Below are 17,940 nucleotides of genomic sequence, written 5' to 3' on the forward strand. Positions count from 1 at the left end.
AGTTGCACACCTTGGATGGGCAAATATACAGTGCGACTTAAAAAGTGCATATCTCTACTCTCCTTTATCTGAGGAAATTTACATGTCCCAACCTCAGGGTTTTGTAGAGAGAAATAAAGAAACTTTTGCGTGTCGTTTAGATAGAGCCTTGTATGGTCTGCATCAGAGTGGGCGATTATAGTACTACGAGTTGGATAGAACACTATGTAACCTAGGGTTTACCAAGTTTGAGCAGTGGGGTAATTGTGTCTATCATTTTAAAGATTTTGTCATTCTGTTGGTTTATGCTGATGATATTGTTGTGTTTGGAAAAAGTGAAGTTCAGGCTAAAAGGATATTAAAAGTCCTGAATTCACATTTTGATTTGAAAATTTTGGGTAAAACAAAAAAAGCTTTTCTGTGCAGAATTTGAATATGAGAACAATTGTGTCCTGATTCACCAGCAATTATATATAGAAGACATAGTTGATCGATTCAAGTCTTTTAAAATACAAATTGCTTCCCTTCCAATAGTTAAAGGTGTGAAATACTCAAAGTCTCAAAGTCCCAGTACACAAGACGAAACGACTGAGATGATGAATTATCCTTATAGAAATGTTTTGGGATGCCTCTCGTTTCTTTGCAATCGTACTCGTCCGGATATAGCCTATGCTGTTAATATATTTTCTCAGTTTCAAAGCAATCCTGGTAAGTTTCTCTGGGAAGGATTACTTAAACTTTTAGGATATGTTTCCAATACCAGACATCACAAACTTAAACTGATATGCAAGGAACTAAAGCTCAATATATATTCAGATTTGGATTTTGCTTCAAGCAGGGATGATATGGTGTCTATTGGTGGACAAAAAGCTTTGTTGGGAGAATCACCTGTATATTGGCATACATTTAAAGAAAGGGGAGTGAGTTTGTCTACTATGGAGGCTGAATTTATCTCCATGACTGAATTAGCAAAAGAATTAGTTTTTTTTTTAAAACATTTTGGATGAATGCATTCAGTTTAAGATGTGCACATTGTCCCAAAAGGAAATTGTTTCTTAAAAATTTCTGAATTGAATGGAGTTGTGATATTTATTTATTCTTGTTCTGAATTTTGTAAAAATACTGGCGTTCAGTTTTTATTTCAGGTCGGAGATGATGATGTGGGGGCATTTGTTGGAAAATATGACCTATTGTAACCCTTTTTCTGCATCATCTCTCCTCCTTGAAATATTTCTAACTTTTACATAAGGTTTAGTTCTTATTTTAAAGGGGTATAGTAGTTATTTCTACTTCGTTTTTCACTGCCACTGTTTGTATTAAGAACCAGACTGTTCCAACCTAATTAAGATGCAAAAACGAAGCTTGATGTTATGTCATCTGGAAAGCTGAGTCGTGACGATAGCTGATTGATTCCCGTGAGATGACACCATGTCTACTTCAGGTATAAGTATCTCGCTTCGCTCTGGCTTATTCCTTCTGGTTCCTGTTTCTTTGCTCCATGGTGTGCCGTTCCAGCCCCCATTGGAAGACGATATTGCGATGCATGCCAGCTAGCGACTAGTACCATGATTCTGTTCCGAAAGATGACTTTTTCTCGGTCCTGAAAAGCGGCAACAATGTGAGCAACTGCCGTGGGCGGCATCTTCAACACAAGTGTTTTTCCAAGCTGTGATTTCTCGTGTGTAACTACAGTGAGCGGCGTTTTGCCGGTTTAAGTGCTCTCAAGGATTTAGTTTAGTTTTTTCAGGTGCCTTTTTGACCACAAAGCATGGACTTATTGATAGTGAAGCAAATTTCATTAAAACCGCGTAGTTTCTGTTTAGTGATATGTTTTTCGTGTATTGAATGCCAGTATTTGGAGATCAGGTAAAATCTTTACTGTGTCTTTAATAGTGTAACATTCTTTAAAGGAAAACCCCTTGGGGTTAATGGATGATCAATTAAGTGTAATTTTTTTTTTGATAATGATTATGTTATACTCTTTAAGTTTCTGATATTGATTAAATTTATTCATTGTGTTTTTATTTTTATATATTGTTAATAAATTGGTTAAGTTTAAAACTTTTGTCTTCAATGTCTGCACAATATATAACCTTAGGGAGCTTCTATTGCTTACTTTTGCTAAAAGCTTAATTTTAGAACTTTAAACTGTGCTTTTGCATCAATAAGTTTACGCTTGTGCGTCTAATGTATAATGGACGGTAAGCTAAAATTATCTAATTATGCAATTCAGTTAATGTTGCAGATTGCATTTTTCCTTAATCTTCGAATTGGATCCGGCTTATTATTTTTTGCAGACTGTTAGAGCAATTTTATAAAAGTAAGCTTGAACTTTTGATTATGTCAAATAGAATTTCGGATGCTGGAGCTTCCAAAGTATCTACAAAGTGAAAGTATGTTTTGATGTCCATCAAACAAAAAGTGAAATTGCTGCAAAAAATGGATAAAGGGATGTCCTTTGTTTCCCTAACCATTCTGAAATCTGTGTATCAATTTCGCGCTGCTCTGCGGCGGGGAGGGGGAAACGCCACGGCGCGCAATGAATTGGGAGTTGATCTGTCAGCACTATTCTTATCTTCAGGGCAGATGTTTTTATTTTATTTGGCTTATAATTCCTTACTAATTGTAGTATTTCATCTCGATGTACTCCGTCTTTGATATGATTTAAATCAAATTCCTCGTCATTATAATTCGCTTCCGATAGCGAAGAAAGTGACAGAGGTTATTGAAAATGAAAAAATCTCGATTGACAAATTAGTCGGTATTCTTGACACAGCAATTATAGGACTTGAACAGCGGAACTTTGTAACTGAACAAGAAATTATGTCTGTTTATAGCATTAAAGAAAATGTATTATCACATAAAAAAACGAAAAAGAAATGTTTAATAAAGTAAACAAATAAATATTAAGTTTTTTTTTTGTAAATTTTGATACCCTTTAGATCATAATTGTTCTTTATTTCATAAATTACAGTTTCATATTTTTAATTTTATAATTTCTGCATGCTATCTTACCAGATTTAAACTGATTACCTATAATCCGGAAAAATCGATAATCTGGAATCGCCAAAGTCCCAATGAGTCCGGATTAACGACTTTTGACTGTAGAAAATTATGTTTGAACAACCAACGAGATGAAGTTATGCTTTAGCGATAACTCGGTAGTGAAATAACGATGCAGGAACCCATTCAGTTATATTTTGTCTTTTTTTATATAAATTATAATAATGATCTGAAATAGTCATTTACTCTTATGCTTCCATTCAGTTATGTTTAGCCTTTTTTTATATAAATTATAATAATATTTGTATAAAATTATAATAATAATTTATATAAAAACGACCGGATTAACGACTTTTGACTGTATCCAGTATTATCTTATCTCCAACATAAACTATAAACAAATATTTTCGATAAACAAATGGTCATGCCTAGAGAATTCTAATACATAAAGTTAGAAACAATGCGAATGAAAAGTAAAATATAAATTACAGTATGTGTAAAAATAATGTACCTATGAAAGCTTTAATTTTTATTTTTTGATGCGTTAGTTCTTTCTGAACATTTATTAGCAGAGGGGAAAAACAAAACTATATTATGACTTTGAATTCAAAAAGTATTGAAAATGTTGTCAAGAGTATCATCAATGCCCATAGTAACAATCCCATTGTAACAATTTAGTATATGAGGGCCATTAAAAGAAAACATGAGGGTGAAAATTGATTTCATTGATGCCTGCTTGATAAATTTCTACCTCCATGGGGTCAACTTTTGAATTTCTTAATTATAATTTTAATTTGAATAATGTGGTTTATGTACAAGTATTTTCTCACTGCAGTTTGAATTTAAACCTGGATTTAATAAAAGGTTTTTGTATGTATTTTAAGACTGTTATCTCTTTTGTCAAACTAAAGTTGGAAGACTAATGTTGCATTATAAGTTGTAATCTTTGACTGATGTAAAGAAATAGCTCTTGTATACAAGCTCTTGTATGCAATTTTGAATATATAAAATGCTCTAGTATATAAAAATATAATATTAGATATATGGATATTTGGTGAAATATAAAGTCTTCATTGACTCTATAGCATCAGCAGACGAAATGGTTAACCATTACAGAATCTCTGAAAAGTAAATGTGTTTTATTCATTTACAAGATTACTTTTTCCTTAACAAGTATTTGGGATGTAATGACAACAGGAGTGCACTAAGAAAATTGCGATGGGCAAACTTAGCATTCTGGTGAACTTCAAAAACAGGATTTTCTGTAAAAGATCAGAATTATACATTGAGAAAAAGGGAGGTTAAATAATCATGACCATTTATTTGTTTTAGCATTTTTGACTTTCTTCTGCCTAGGAGTAGTCCTCAAATGTAACTAAAAGCAAGTTAAACCATGTATGGCAATAAAAGAAGTCATATGCACCTATGGTAAAAAGGTCATCATAAGCTTACAAAATGTATATGTCAAATGAAAATTGCTGATGAATATTTATTTTGGATTTCATAGGCATATTAACTCTCTGAGTGGCTAGATTGCTTTTATCTGGTCATCAGATTTGTTTTAATTTATTGTTTTGTTATGTAAAATATTTTGCTTTCTTATTTTTTGTTGTGGTCTGGATATTGTTGCGTTCTACGGGTTCGTGGATTTGGAGTGATTGATGACAACACTTGATGAAGAATCAAAACACAATTTATTTAGCCAGTATTACTCAGGACAGTTCAAAAATCCTGTTTACAGTCATTGAAAAACTACAACAAACAAGCTGAAACAATCAGTAACACAGCCTTCTAGCTATCAGGCTATGTGGTGAAGACAGCTTCATGGCAAAGCACTAAACTACAGCTCCCGACTCGGTTGATCGTTCTTGGAGTTTAACACACTCAATATACATTTGACCACACACTACTACTCCGTGTACAGGCAGGGTTTATATAGCTTTTTGGCTACCCTGAAGAAGATTCTGGCGCAAACTGGTAAGAATTAGTTCTAGAATGTTCTCTGTCTATGGCATGTCATCAGATGGGCGATTTTGGGCCAAATCTGGCAACCCTGTCTTCCTTTGCCATTTCTGACAACCCTAAATCTGTGTTCGGGGGAAGCTATCTTACCACGGGTGGGCATTTTGTAACAATATCATCATTATAAAAGGGAGGATACAAGATAGAAAATAAGTAATTTTGCGAATGTAGATAAATACTATTTAGCTACACTTGTTCATAAGCAGATCAAAAAAATATAGCTGTTCAGAGAATTAAAAAGCAAATAAGTTATGCTGAAAAAACTTAAAAGTAAATCACAATACTAACAGCATAATTCTTAGAGGTTTTTTTTTTATTATTATTTTTTTTTTAAATATATTCTTAGAGTGTTTCTTTTTTTTTTTTTTTTTTTAAATATATTCTTAGAGTTTTTTTTTTTTTTTTTTGATAATATTTTCCTTTTACTTTGATGAAATAGATTCTTCAGAAAGTGATGAAGAAAGTTCAAATAAAAATTCTGAGCGAAGGCCAAAAACTCGAACCAAAAGAAGGAAAAAAGAGGATGATAAAAATGATGAAAAAGGAGATTGTTCAACTGTTAGAAGAAGCAAAAACATTACTAAGGTATGAGTCCCCCCCCCCAGTGTATAAAATCATTTTCTGCTTTGATGTGTGCCACTGTTGCTTACTTTGTTAATTCTTCTTCAGCATTCAAAAGAAAGAATTGACATGAAACGATCTAAACTGAAACGAGTAAGTTCCATCTTAAAAATTTCAGATTTAGAAAAATACGAAGCAAATTTTTATGTAGGCATATGATTACTAAAATTATTATTATAAAACTGTTATAGAAAGCATGTTTATTAAGATTTAAAAAGAAAAATATGAAGTTGAAATTTGTTTTTAGTAATACGGGAAGAGAGAGATATCGTCTCTAGTTTCTGTGATGTTATAATTTTGCATTTAAGATTAGTATTTATGAAAATGTAACAACTATAAAGATATGTGATTTTTTAAACTGATGTTATTTGAAATAAGTGATGTTGATTTAATTTCTTGTCCTTTAAATTCTTCTAAATTTATTCCGTAGTATCTTATTTTTAACTTTTTAAATTCGTGTAAATAAGGAATTTACGCGAATTGTATCTCAAATCTGAACTTAGAATACATTTCAGTTACTTGCTATTTGGCCCATTTAGAATACATTTCAGTTACTTGCTATTTGGCTCATATAGTACAAATGTTGACTTCGGTAAAGAAAATTTAAATCATATACTTAATACTGCATAAATTTTTATATTTTATGGGTGGAAGGAAATTTCATAAATCACCTGTTCATTTTATAAATTTTGTCATATTTCACCTATTCACCCGTTTTTCTTCAGTTTTTCTCCTCTCTTTGTCCTTTACATTTTGCAGCTGCTATATAGCTTTTAGTTACTATCTACTTTTTCATCTGTGGCTATTTATTAAGAATGGGTGCTTAATGTAGAATGCAGGGGCAAAAACAAAACTCTGTGTAAGTTTTAGTTGATAGTGGGAATGTTCAGTTTATGATTAAAGGAAATGCAATTACTTGGAATTGCAAACACTAAAAGAAGAGAAAGGATTGTTACTAGATGTTTATGAAAGTTGCAACAATAGCTTAAAAAATTTTGCAAGCAATGTTTTGTATATGTATTTTAAGTGGATCTTTTCATCATTTTGATCATAATAGTTCAAAAATAAAGCAGAGAAATTTTTGAGAGAGTTTGAGCAAAATAAGACATTTGCATTTTGTTATATACTACTTACATGCTGTGCTTACTTCCTTTCCATTTTCAGAATCAAACCACTTATATACTTATTTTTATAGTTAACCTATACCCAGACATTCAAGCTCGAGCATTTTGAACATTTAACTGTTTATTAGCAGCAGTTCTGTGCTCTCTGTATATGTATGCTAGAAAAAGTGCTTTCAATAAATCAAGAAATACAACTTACCAAGCCTAGTTCTGTATATATGTTATAGTAAATAGTGGAAAACCATTTTAATGTGTTACTAAACTAAGAAATTGTTTACTAATTACTAAATTAAGAAAGCAATCTCACTAAAAAAAATGCTATTCAAAAGTTGGTTGGCATTTGCAATTAAAGAAATTGTCATCAGGAAAGTTCACTTTTCTTGTCTTATATTAGTGTAAAAATATGTATTATAAGGTATTAGTGTAAAAATATGTATTATAAGGTGTCCCTTTGAGAAATAAAAGGTGCCTACTAATTTTTTTTGTTTGGCCAATTAGAACAAGAGATACAGAACTTTGTTTTATGGGTGGGGGACAGTCTGAATAGTATTATCAGGAGTTGAAACTCTGAGAATCTTGACTAATCATATCGTATCATGTTTCCATGCCTTTGCATCAATTTTTTTTATAGTCTCTGCACCAAGCAATGCATTTTTATATTGGTATTAACAAAGGTTCTTACTATCTTGATTTGAATATTATCTTTGTGCAGTACCTGCCAGGCTGTTTTTGCAGTGTAAGTTTTCTTATATTTGTAAACTCACCAACGGCCGAGCAGTAAAATCGCTGAACACTAGTAGTTCAGTTCGAATCCCACAAATGGGATGGCTGCATGGGAGTTTTCGTGTTTTTCCCCATGTGTATCATGTATAAAAGCCAGTTCCCTCAGAAAGTCCTCCATGTAGGCATCCCTTCCCTTAGGCAAATAGTCCTTAGGGGTTTGCCATAATCACATAAACCAAACCAAATCTTATTTTTGTAGTCAATTCTGGGATAATTTGCTCTTCGTGCCTCGCATTCAGATATTGGTTTTTAGACATACCTGCTTTTGTTTTATTGTGCTTGGAAATTATTTTATTCATCAGGAATATGTGTGATTTTGATATGCTGATTAACTTGGGTTATGGATAGGCTTGCCAGATTTCAAAAATGTTCAACCAGGACACCGGAATGCCCCACGTTGTTGCAGGTATTCAAGAGTACACACCCTTGATGGGTTTTTAGAGTGTTTTAGAGAGTCGTTTATTCTCGATGTTACGAATAAATGGTTAGGAACCTAAACCATGGGGAATAATAAATGACACAAGCATATAAATTTAAATGTTTTATTTCATACATGCTAATATTCCATGCATTGTTCATCAAAGTTACTTAAGTAAGAAGAAACACTTTAAGTGAGGAATAAAAATTTGAACGATATTTACATGTACTTTTCATTGGCTAGGACTTTTTAGAAAGTCTCTTTTTGTTTTAATCTTGCTTTAAAAATCTTCACAAGCTAATCTGATATTAATTTTACATGTCATCAAGCCTTTAACCATAGATTCTTTCATCAAACCCCTATTATTAGTCCATGCATTGTTCATCAAAGAAAATACTCTCTCAACTGGTGCTGATGTTCTAGATAAGCAGAAGGCATACTCAACAATCTTGATCAGATTGGGGACTGCTGTGTTATTCTCCTTCATCAAACAGCCTGAGCCATTTTTCTTCACTTGAAGTAATTCCATCTCTGGTAGACTCCTTGTTTCTACTGTTCCCAATTTGACTCCAAATACTCCTTAGCAAGCACAACTTCATCAAACAGCTGATCAATGTTTATTTGCGTATCGGGTACATCAAGAAGACTGCTGTTAATCATTTCAGCAGAACTTTCGGCATTTTCCCAATTAACAGCATTTGTTTTGGCCAGATTGACCCAAGAAAACTGTTCAGCATTTCCAAAACTATTCTCCCAGAAGCCCGAATATGCAATGCATCTTTCATAAAAGCCATCAAATTTTTCTTTCACACTTTTACGGACTTGCTCGTCCAGATTCCTGTAGATGTTCTTTGTGCCCATAAGGATAAAGTTTGAAGTTTTTCTTTGTGTCAGGGTTCTTTTGAGAGCTTTATGAGCTTCAGCAACCTCAAAAGCTCTAGTGTTATCTCTTCCCATTACCAGAATGGCTTTGTTAAAGGGTGCAAGCTGTTTGTGGACAAACCACAAGTACAGCTTGCCCATTAAATCAGTAAACAAGTTTTTGATTGTTGATCAGCGCATTTCTTGGTTAAAAAAAAAAATGCTTTTAGACCTCCAAAAATCTGTAAAATTCTTTTCAGCATGGGCATCATTGATAGAAATCGGGTGTATTCGTGTTAAATGAGTTTACAGTACGGTATCTCGGCATATTGACAAAATTCTTTTAGTTTAGTTACACGAACTGTGTACATGTGGAAGTATTTATAAATCTTTACCAGTAAGGCGTCAATATCAGTTGGGAGACTATCTACTGCAGTTTGCACACAGTTGTGCACAATGGGTGCTTCATATCCAATTCCACTAATTTCCCGTCCTAGGCTACTCTTGAGTTGATAGAAAACATTATTTTGTCCTGCTCTTTTCACACCACCATATACCTTTTTTTCACCCCCCCTCTTTTTTTTAAGTTAGTGTTGCAGTTATCTCCACAAAAGCCCACTACTTTGTTGTTCAAATCGTTTTGCAGCAGGACAGAGTATAGGTAATTGTAGTATAGTATAGGTAAGCATTTCAGATGTTTCATCCACCACAGATTTGAAATCCAACAACTGTACTTGCACATTTGAATTAGGATTAAAGTAGCGCACAACAATTGGCACATGTTTTATATCTTTTCTGCTTGATGTATCCATACTTACAGATACGTAGTTTTACTTGGTCAAGTCTTCTTTAAGCTCTTCTTGAGCTAAAGGAGCTATGGCATTAAAAACTATTGACTCACACTTAGTTTTTTCAAGTGAGAACTTAGGTTAAAAAAATTTAGAAATTAGCTTTGATGAACAAGAATTCGAATTGAAACTTAGGCTATGGTTTACTGTGTGTTGAGCAAAGGTCGCCTCTTTTGCTGTGAAGTCTTAAGTTTTTATCATTAGACCTCACAGTTTTGATGAGCTAGCAGCACATGCTAAACTCTTTTTATATTTACTCAACTGCAAATGATCTTTTATATTGGATCAACCACCGTGAGCAACAGAAAAGTCAGAATTACAATGTGAACATTTAACTCTATCGTCTTGATCTTGATTGCCAATACATACCTTCTTCAAAAAAAGGAATTCATTCTGTGAATCCCTGGTGAATTTACACGACTGACTGTGTTGGCATTTTAACAGAGAACGCATAAATTTTAAATTAAAGCATAAATAAAACAGTGCTAACTCACTAACACAACAGACACCACCGACAGGGACTGACAACTGAAAGTCTTATCTCTATTGCAAGCGGCTAGTGCTGAGGTGGGCGAGTCCAATGTTATTGCACACGACGGGGTGTAGCGTGCAGGGAAATCACTTCTGGTGCTAAAGCTGCACCCCTTAGTGCCCAATAATGGACTCACTTGGAAAGCCTATCGCATCACACATGGTCACGATTGGCGAGACAAGATGATGCAATGACTATATTATTTATTGGCGGATCATAATTCTTCTATAGTTTTCACATTTCGTACAGTACAGAGATAACTGACAAAGTAATTATCCTAGATAGTACTTCACAGTTAATTATTTTAAGCTTTTTTCAGTCATTCTATAAAATCAAATTTAATTTTTACCGGGACGAGAAGTAAACCGGCTGGGTCACCAGTTAGCCAGTTGTTAAGCCTAGTTATGGATATCCTATTCAGCAATTAGATTTATGATGCCTGACGGCAGTTTTTGTATTCCTTGCTTCTTGTTGTCTTTCAAAGGTATATACTTCTGTGTACAGATATTTGGCAGTCTTTTACTGAGATATAATCAGTATCTCATTGAAATGAGATCTTGATATGATCATTAACTTGGATCTTTTGATCTAAGTTAATGGAACAAGAGAAACAACTGTTTGTGGAACATAAAACTGTTCCAGCAACAATTTGCTTCTCTTAAGCCGTTATCACATTAGCTGTTTGTTGCCGGGACAAAACGTTTGTAGCAACAGTTCTGAGAAACAGCCTTTGGCGAAATAGGGTTACCATCTTCACTTGGCAAACAGGCTGAAAGCCAAACAAGAATCAGTTATCGCTCAGATTGGCGAAAGTGACGTTACCTTTCAAGTGACATTCGCTTCTTCGTGTTGTTTTGTATCGCTCATACGCTTTTCGTTTTAAACTTTATTGTTAGTAATGGAAGATAATAGAAAGGTGATTGCTATCAAGTTAATCACTTTGATCTCCACTCTGGCACTTCATGTAACAGATAAACACACTTCTGGTTATAGCAATTAATTACATCAGTAATAGCCAAATTCTGTATACACCTAAGAATAGTTTAAAAACATGTGCTGGATAAGTCTATTTATCACACATCGCTTATGTGTATTTTCTGTTGTCTGCATTTCAATGAAAATTTGATGGCTCACTGGAAAATTTGTGACCTGGTGAAAGCATTTTCTGACTAACTTTATGGCTCATAATTACTGTTCTGTCCATTCAAATGACAAAAATCTATATGGCTGATATTTACCTCGTCACAGCCAGCAGATACTATTCAGCAAAATGAAGATCAAATATGAATACATGATACACATGAATACATGAGCAATCAAACATGTGCAAGTTGTTTACTGTCCCATAGAACACTCGGTAATATACCTAAAACACATTAATTATACCAACTCTAGAAATTAGGTGTTCACATCATGAGTTTGTTTTATGGCTTGGTTTATTGAGATTACAGCAAAGTACACTAGGGCTATCTGCCTAAGGGAAGGGATGCCTTCGGGGAGGACATTCTAAGGGAAACTGCCTCGTATACACGTTACACATGGGGAAAACCACGAAAGCAGCCAGCCCGTTCGCGGGATTCGGACCTCGGACCAAACTACCAGTGTTCAGCGACTTTACTGCTCGGCCGCTGGTGGGCTCAGTTGGTTTTATGTGATTACCGCAAAGCCTCGAAGGATAACAACAGGAGGGATCCCTTTGTAGAAGATTTTTTAAAACTGGCTCATATACCAGTTACAAATGGGGCAAACCAAGGAAACGTCATGTAGCCAGCCCGTTCGCGGCATTCTAACGTGAGACAGAACTACCAGTGTTCAACGACGCTTCGGCCACTAGTAGGCCTGTGCACTTAATTGGAAAGTGCAATTCATTATGTAAACAGACATGAAGGTGATAATCAGTTGTGCGTTGTTTTAAGTAATCAAATGTTATAAATGCACAGCTGTTACATTTCTTATTATTTATTAGTCATGTTTTTATTACGTAGATCATACGTATGATATAATTATGAATTAACCCAATAACAAAATGTGTACACTCTTTAGTACTCACTCATCAATTATTTTTCAACTGATTATTACATACCCATAATAATTTGCAAAGAACTGATAACTATAGTTGCTGCCAATTACATAATCGTTATCTGAATTAAAAGTAACTTCAAATAAACTTCTTGGCAATGTTCATTTTTGTATTTATACATACATATATATATACACATCTAATAAGTCATATATTTACATACAGATAGAGAGATGCGATGTTTTAGAAGTTGTTAATATATATATTTATTAGTATTAATGTAATGAATAAGATTTATATTAATGAATGTATATACAAATGTTTTTCATCGTGCATAATAATAAATCCATAAATTTTCAATGTTTCAATATGTAACATTTACAATAAAAGTATAGTTTCTAATGTATTTATAATTCAAAAAGTATTTCATTAATAACATGAAAATAATAGACAAATTTAATGAGTATTCTCATTATTACATAAGCTATGCTTTTCTTTTTTATGCATCTTTTATGCTGTTTAAAATGTGTCACTGATTATGCAGTTAACAATTTAAAAGATAAGTAATTAGGAGAAAAGCCGCGCATATACAAACGGATTTTAAAAAATTATTCAAATTTAAAAAATAAAATTCTATTATATAACAGTATTATAATACACGATCAGCACGAAATACGACAAATTTGGCGAACTTTTGGCTACGAACAATTTGTAAACAAATCCGAAATGCAAGAACGTTGTAAAATACTGTCAACTCTGAAATTTCCACGATTATATATTTAATGAATATATACCCATTTAAAAAATGACTCAGGCAGTTGTATTACAACAAAATAGCAATAATTAAATCGGCCTCTATTTCCACCGTCCATCACTTCACAGTGAGAGCCATCGCCATATTGAAAGTTACCCGTGATCCTTCAGAAGCTGACCTTTCGTCTGATTGGTTGAATGTTCGAGGAACACGTCTCCAGCTGGAACATTTTGGGAAAAGTTTTAAAATGTTGCTCGTAGCCGGGACACGTTCCTCCTAGCTAGACGAAACATTTCTCGGAAGCCTGCCGCTTAAAGCCGTACTACTAGAATTTCGTTTCTCGGAATTGTCCCGGGTAAGCGCGCGCGTCTATAGATGTGATAACAGCATTATGAGTCCTTTTAGGTCTGATATACATACCATAAACACCAACAAATGGGTTTTTGCAATAACAATACTAACATGTATCAACAATGATCTGAGCTGTATGGGGTGAAAGAAAAAGAGAGGCATCACTATTGATAGAATGTATCAAGATTAGCTCAGTTTGGAAAAAGAGTTTTATTTATTGTATGTTCCCTCTGAATTTAAAATTTCATCTTCAAAAAATATCATTTTTCAGTATTGATTTCAATATGATTTGTAATTTATTTATTTATTTTAAGTCTAAGAATAAAGACAGCACAAGTACAGCAGAGGAAGATCTTCATGAACTTTGCGATATCTATGAATACAGTGAAAACAATTTTGAGTTTGCTTTGTATAATCAGTATACACCTGAGGTCCAGCACATTGCACGACAATTAAATTCTCAGGTAATTGAAAAGTGTTTATAAAATTACAGTAGAATTCTTCTTATCAGAATCACTTTTCTTTCTTGTTAACTCATTTCAAATTACACTCAATTTTTATTTATGTATTTTTAATTTTTGGTTGATTATAATAATGTAAAAAGGTAGTACTATTTTATTATTAAGATATATGTTCTGCATTGGGTATACAATGCATATAGCTAAAACACACTTTTCAACAAAACTGGCTACCCTTTTCCACTTCTTTCTACAAAATCACAAATTTATTACGAACTGCGAGGCAAAAATTTGATAATATGGGTTATAATCTTGGTTTTTTATATTATTTCATGTCAATAAATGAATGGCTTGAATGGATATAGATTATGTATTTTGTTTTGTACAGATGAAAAAATAACTTCTTTTATTTATAATTTTAGAGAGCAACTTAAATGTTTTAAGTTTTTAGAGCTTGTGTTAATAAAAGTTAGTTAATTATTTTATTTTTATTGAAAAGAAATGGGTTGTATGTTTAGATGAGTAAACAACAATCTAATGGAAGAGAAGGGTTTCAATTTATGGAAATAATAATTTTAAAAAGTATTTTTTAACTGTATAATTTGTTGTAAGTAAAATATAATAAATAAAAAGGTATTTTTAACTTGTATTAAAGTAAATGTATAGGCCAAGGATAGAGAAAAGATTATGTCTTGTTTTGTAGAATTGAATAAAATTTATTTTTAAATTGTTTAATCTTTGTTTTAATGAAATATGAAAAAAATATTTTAATTATATTAAAATTTTTTTACGGGAATTAAACGCCAAAGATATCATGGAAAAAAAAGTTATTGTTTGGATTTCTGTTACAGTCACATAAGGTAATTATATTAAATAAAAATGCATTAGCGTTGCCTTTTAGTAATAATTTATATTTATGTAGGGTTATGAAAAAAAGATCTTGGAACAGTTAGAGACTAGAGAATGCAAAGTTGCAGTAAAGGACTCAACAATAAAACTTTTATGTATGTGTGATCTGCCTAGGGACCAGCCTATCATTGAAGTGAGAGGAAAATTTCTACTAACCTCGCAGTTCTGGGAACTTCATCCTATATTTCGCAAAAGGTAAGTTGATATATGCAATCCTATATAGTGATACATATTCAGAATTCCAGCAGTAATTTTTTTTCAGTTCACAGAGATGCAGTGTAATAAATTTCTCAAGATGTAAAAGATATAAAAATCGCAATTCGATGTTGTTGTAATTGTTATAAAATTTAAATTAGTGTTTAATTTTATAATTGGGGTGAATTTAGATCATAGCCTTTTTTTTATTTTTATTATTATTTTGGTGGATATATTAATATTGTTTAATTTTTGTTTTTTAGGATATATCCATACGTTTTGTTTTACATGCTGAATCAGGAGGAAATCTGTGTTGATGCTTCTCTATATGGCAATAATGCAAGATTTGTTAGAAAATCCTGTAAACCAAATGCTGATGTAAGTTTCAGAATAACAGTTGATTTTTTTTGTTGATTTTTATTTTATTAAATCAAATCCAAAAAGAAAATCCAGCAGTTATGAATCTGAGAAATGTAAGATATAGTGTTCTTGCAAATAGAAATGGTGCACTGTTTAACATTTAAAAAAGGGAATCACATAAAAAAATACATATTTCTTAACAAAATTGCAAGAAATTCTACCAATGTTTATATTATTAGTATAATTAATAAAATAAATTCTTTATATATCACTTTAGTGGGAAAACAGTAATCCAAGTGTTGAATGTGTTTTTAAAATGTCCTTCTGTAACTTATGCTGTTAAATAAAATCATTAATTTTAAAACAATTATTAAAAATATATTAATAGATTACTTTCTTGCTAATTTCGTTATTTTTTAATGCTATCATTGTAATTGTGAATAATTTTTATTTGTTTTTTTCTAAAAATAACTACAACTTGCATTTGACTCTGTTTTTTAGAATAAATTTGTGTATTGACTCTTTTCTGATCTCACTTCTTACTTGTACACTGTTGCATACATTAAGAAAAGTTGGAACTAGTGATAAAATAAATTGTAGCTGTCTTAATGTTTCTTTTCTGCTTAATTAAAGATTTATAACTCAGTTTATGTTGTTTAATCTTAAAAAAAGAATTGCAGAGGAAATTATTCAAGTTTTTAAAATTTATATACTTAACATCATTGAAATGTCTGGCAGGGTTCGTACGGTCCTTTAAAGTCTTTAAATTTTTCAAAAATGATTTTTGGTCCTTAAAAGTCCTTAATTTTGGTCAAAACGAATAAACAGTCCTTAATTTTGCTCATTTGACATTTCTTATCATTTCTGATGATTGCCATTCTAAGTGTGAATTGCGATTTCACAAGAATATGGAGTTAAAATTACACGGCTCTTAACCAATTTGTTGGTGGATTTGCGTTGCAAACGATAAAAAAACAATTAGCTACCCTAGAACGAAAGTATATCGGTGTCTGATTGGCTATTCACCCAATTTTTCGAAACAGGTGTTATCCATAAGTTTAGGCAGATTGTGACGAAAGCGTGAAGCCGGAAGTTCTAAGCCATAAATTAATTTTTGATCACCTTCTACGGAGTTTATTCTCTTTTGCATATATATGTATGGGATATAGGGATTATGAGTTTATTTCTGCAGAGAGTGTGTTATCGATTTCGCGGGAAATCTGTTGGCTCCATTTCGATTTTGTGTCGCCAAGGCCAAATTTGGTTACGCTAGCCGAAAAAAAGTGAAGTTCGGAAGTACGTTTTGAAGCTTCAATAGACAATTAAGTATTTGGTTTAATCCTATGCACAAGGGCAGGTGATGAGCAGTAACGGGATATATACAAAGTTTTAGCGAATTAAAAAAAAAAAAAAAACTGCTGTCGATAGTAATGCATTATTTTTGCTAATGGCGATACAATTATTAGTTGAAAACAACTAATTAAAAAATTTTTTATATTTTTAAAGCTGCAAACAACTAATTGAAACTAATTTTCCTGAATTAACTAGATGCAAAATTAACTTTCATGAATTACTAAAGTTACTGGGTAGAAGTTTAACTGAAAATATACTATATATATATTTATACAGTACAAAGTCCGAGGTCGGGACTTTGGCGATCCCAGATTTGAGATTTTTTCGTATATTAGATCATTTTAATTCTACTAAAATGGCACGTAGAAATTATAAAATTGAAAATATGAAATTGTGATTTATGAAATAATAAAGTATTTAGGATTTAAAGGGTAACAAAATTTACAAAAGAAAAGAGCTTAATATTTATATGTTTACTTTATTAAACATTTCTTTCAATGTAAGTTGTTTGATTTGTTTTCTCTGCTAATACTTTAGACTAATACTATAGACATATAATTTCTTGTTCAGTTATTCAGTTCCATTTTTCAAGTCCTGTAATTGCTGTGTCGCGAATTCCGAATAACTTGTCAATCAAAATTTTTTCTATTTCAGTAACCTCTCTGTTACTTTCTTCACTATTTGTAGCTGTATTTTCTGGATTTAGAACCATACTACAGATTTCGTCATCCGTTAATTGATTGATAATTGGGGCATTGTCATCGCAATGAAAAACTTCTGTTTAACTTCCCTAAATTCTGCCGCCTGGTGCGGCCATGCGAGCTCTGGCGCTGGTTCTGGCTTTATGTGAATAACAAATCAGTTATTCTTAATTCAAATAGCACTAAATATAATCGTTTGTCCTATGAGTATCATTAACAAAATCTATTTTTAGCATAAGGAAAGAAATTTCTGTTAAATCTCCCCTTATCAACATTTTAGCACATTAGACTTAAATCTGTAATCGAATAATACTCTGTTATTTGGCGTCGCTGCATGAGTCATCACTCAAGTTGTCATCTGTTGATAAACATGCGGTCATGAAAGTAAAATACAATAAATAATGATTCGCGATTTCGGCATCAAGGATATAAAATATTAGTTAGTTTAAAATCAACAAATGTTTCAATTTGAGATTATGCCAAGCAGATACGCAGCTATAGAGGCAAATTACTAATCACAGTAATTTATGCAAAAATAATTATTTCTTCAATAATGAGATATTTTATTTAGTGCCAAACTGAGATTAAGAATCGAGATTTCCGGCATGTTTTTTTTTTTTTTTTTTAAATGAAGAGGAAACAAATCTA

General features: G+C 32.1%; 1 protein-coding gene across 5 annotated transcripts in view; it reads left to right on the top strand.

The window, feature by feature from the left end:
- LOC118202825 (histone reader KMT2E-like) overlaps positions 1-17,940 on the top strand; it is a 185,567-nt gene that overhangs the window by 67,305 nt on the left and 100,322 nt on the right. For 4 of the 5 annotated variants that reach the window (XM_085824546.1, XM_085824532.1, XM_085824542.1 and 1 more), the window contains 5 exons: positions 5,444-5,589; positions 5,674-5,718; positions 13,631-13,780; positions 14,697-14,878; positions 15,142-15,256. In XM_085824546.1, the coding sequence (XP_085680672.1) occupies positions 5,444-5,589; positions 5,674-5,718; positions 13,631-13,780; positions 14,697-14,878; positions 15,142-15,256 (638 nt within the window). The remainder of the gene's footprint in view (positions 1-5,443; positions 5,590-5,673; positions 5,719-13,630; positions 13,781-14,696; positions 14,879-15,141; positions 15,257-17,940) is intronic. The other variant, XM_085824538.1, reaches the window with a different exon arrangement.

Source organism: Stegodyphus dumicola, chromosome 1, assembly GCF_044657685.1.
Source record: "Stegodyphus dumicola isolate Sdum_Otavi_A_Nest chromosome 1, ASM4465768v1".
In the NCBI taxonomy this organism is placed as follows: Eukaryota; Metazoa; Arthropoda; class Arachnida; order Araneae; family Eresidae; genus Stegodyphus; species Stegodyphus dumicola.